We start from the raw sequence: 2,875 nt of genomic DNA, 5'->3' as shown, positions 1-2,875 counted from the left end.
GGGAGCCTGAGGCCCGACCTTGCAGCGGGGAGCGGCTTCTTGTGCGGCCGGTCCCCCGCTGCCTGGCACGCTGTGTGGGCGCAGGTGCCGAGGAGGTTCTGGAGGACCGCGCGGTCCCCCGTCTGCTGGGGCTCTGGGCGCCGGTCTCAGCACCTGCAGCTGGTGCCCGTCTCCTCCCACCACGTCCTCGGCGCTGCTGAGGGGTGTCCTGCTCCTCAGATGGGCTTGGGTGGGTTGCCCTCTGCTCTGTTGCAGGCACTCTGGGCTGCACACTGAGCTCGGGCAGCTGGGAGCTGCAGGATGGGCCTGTTGCTTCCTGGCTGGTGGGGCCAGAACTGGTGTTTCCAGGCGCCGGAAAGCTGTGGGATGGCCCCTGTACCATTTGGCAGGAAGTGCTGGGGCTGGCAGGATCGGAGTTGGGGCGGGATGCTGTAAGGAGAGACAAGAAGGTCAGCAGGATGCATCCCCACGGCAGGACAGGCTGCCATCCCTCATGGGGCAGAGAGACCGTGGCAAGGCTGCCCTGAGCACCCGCTGCCAGGCCTTGCCTGGCCCCAGTCCCGCGGCACACGGCTCTTTGCCTCTTACCGGTGCCCGCACCAGCGCAGGTGTCGCACTCCCAGCCGTTTCCGCGCATGGCCCAGAAGGAGCAGCACCAGTGCGTGCCTTCTGAGCCACAGGACCTGCAGAGCAGCAGCTGCCAGAGCCTGCGGAAGCAAACAGGTTGTGGCTGTGAGGACAAAGCAAGCCAAGGCAGGGAGCAGCCGGCACGGCTCTGGTGCTCAGCCCTTGCTCTCCCCAGCTTATGGTGAGGCTGAGATCCCTCGCAGAGCCCCAGAGGACTGCGGAGGTCACTCACCCCTTTTCCTGTGCCCTCTCCCTGCCTCCTCGGTAAAGGCACATGCTGGCATCGCAGCGCCTGTGCCTTTCTCGCAGCGACTGGTATGCTGCGTCGTCCCACCAAGATGGTCGCCTGCCAGAGAAGAGAGGGAACGAGATGAGTCCCCGGTGCCCCAGGTGTGAGGCAGATCCAGGGCACCCCCGTTCATCCCCCTTGAGCTCATTCCCAGCTGCTCCGTGAAGCTGAGACCGATGCTTGCAGGATGGCAAGGGGCTGGGCCTGCCGGGGCAGTTCGTGGGCAGGCACAGCACCTGTGCCTGAGCGTCTGCAGAGCCGGGCAGAAGGACACCAACCTGATTGGAATTTGGATCCCCAGCGTGGTCATTTGGGATCGAAATCGCCTTTTGCCTCCGCAGACGGGGCAGAAGAAACGCATGGTGGCAGCGTGCAGGGCGTGTTTCTACGGGAGAAGCACAAGCGTGAGCATGAGCGTGAGCGGGGCTGGCTGCTGCTGAGCACCAGCCGTGCCCGCGGGGCGAGGGGAGGGCTCCTACCCTGATGCAGGCCCGGTGGAACCAGGCCTGTTTGCACACGGGGCACACCATGGTGTGGTAGGACGTGCTGTCCCCCACGGGCTCCAGGCAGATGACGCAGACGGTGTTCTGCGACGGAGCTGCCTCCGCTGCCTGCTGAGGGCGATGCTCCCAGCAGAAGGACCTGCACAGGAGGACAGAAGGGACGGGCGTGGTGAGAAGTGCTGTGAGGAGCGCAGAGGACCAGGAAAGAGCGCCAGGCCTGGGCTCTGGCTCTGGCAGGATGCTGGGAGGTGTCGCTGCGGGTTCCTCCCTGGGAGGGACAGGGAGGAACGGCAGCTTGGCTGCTGCTGACAGCCCTTACCTGTGCTGCCCAAAGTATTGGGTGATGCACTGCCCGTCCTCGGTGCAGGGCAGATGGAAGCTGCGCTCACAGCCTGTCTCCGCGCAGCTGATGGTAGCTCCCCTCCCGCCGCAGACAAAGCAGTGCTGAAAAGAGCAGAGCGGGCCCCGTCAGCGGTGGGCTCGGGGCCTCCGCGCCTGGCCCCACTTCTCCAGGCAGGGCGCAGGGTGTGGGCACCGCTGCCTCACACTCTGCGGAGCGGCCTGGCAGATGAGGCTCGTCTGCTGTGGTGGGACTCTGTCCCGGAGCCGGTTGGAAGGGCCGCGATCGCTTTCTATAGGCCCAGGCAAAACTTTGGTGCAAGCCTCTGCCGGCACCAAGCTCCCCGTTCCGTTCACGTCCTCACCTTCTGGTCTGCCTGCTGGATGGTGCGCTGGACGGCACCAATGGAGAAGCCAAAAATTCCCCCCATTGGGCATCTCCACTCCAAAAGGCCATCGGCAAAGAACTGTAGGAGAGAAAAGAGCGGGATCTCGTGAGGCCAGCAAGGAAGGGAACGTCCCTGGCAGGAGCCCTAGCCCTTGAGGGAACTCACCAAGCAGAATTCGTGGGCACAGAGCCCACTGTTGGCAAATGTCCGCCCGCAGATGTCCGGGTTGACCTGTGCCCTGCGGCACAGCATGCACACTGGAGAGGAAGGAGAGAGCAACCGTGAGCAGTGGTGAGCACCTGGCGGGGTCAGGGCTGGAGGGGGTGGAGGGCATTGCAGAGGCCCAGCAGCACCAGCGGGCAGCCGGAGCCCAAGCTCGCCCCCTGGCCAAGGAGCAGAGGGGCCCTGCCTGCCCGCGGCGCTGGGGAGCCCCTGCCCGCCCCTCCCACCCCTCCCAGCCGCAGGCAGACCCCCAGCTGCTCTCTGCCCGGCAGTGGGGAGCCGCACGCAGGGACACGGGGCTCTCACCTGGTTCCCCCAGAGTTTGGGGGGCCTCCTCCTTCTGTTCGGACATGATCGGCATTGACGGCGAGAAACAAGAGAGTCAAGAGAGTCCCTCCTCTCTCCGCGCCTCACCAGGCCGCAATGAGCACAGCCCCAGCCCGGCAGCCTTTGCTCTGCTCCCGGCCCGCGGTCACAATGGCCACCACCTGTGACATCACGGTGAC

The 2,875-nt window shown here is 65.6% G+C and overlaps 1 protein-coding gene across 1 annotated transcript; it reads right to left on the bottom strand.

The window, feature by feature from the left end:
- Positions 1-379: 379 nt before the first annotated feature.
- Positions 380-2,730, bottom strand: LOC104916557 (PHD finger protein 7-like; the record flags this gene model as incomplete). Its single annotated transcript, XM_010727588.1, has 9 exons — positions 2,676-2,730; positions 2,313-2,404; positions 2,124-2,225; positions 1,739-1,863; positions 1,396-1,558; positions 1,195-1,301; positions 860-973; positions 589-707; positions 380-429 (listed from the first exon to the last, which is right to left on the bottom strand). Coding segments are annotated over exons 1-9 (927 nt in total), but the record flags the coding sequence as incomplete, so codon positions are not given.
- Between the last annotated feature and the right edge of the window lie 145 nt (positions 2,731-2,875).

The sequence above is a fragment of the Meleagris gallopavo genome, unplaced genomic scaffold (assembly GCF_000146605.3).
Source record: "Meleagris gallopavo isolate NT-WF06-2002-E0010 breed Aviagen turkey brand Nicholas breeding stock unplaced genomic scaffold, Turkey_5.1 ChrUn_random_7180001921779, whole genome shotgun sequence".
NCBI classification, from domain to species: domain Eukaryota; kingdom Metazoa; phylum Chordata; class Aves; order Galliformes; family Phasianidae; genus Meleagris; species Meleagris gallopavo.
This window is presented reverse-complemented; position numbering and strand designations above follow the sequence as displayed.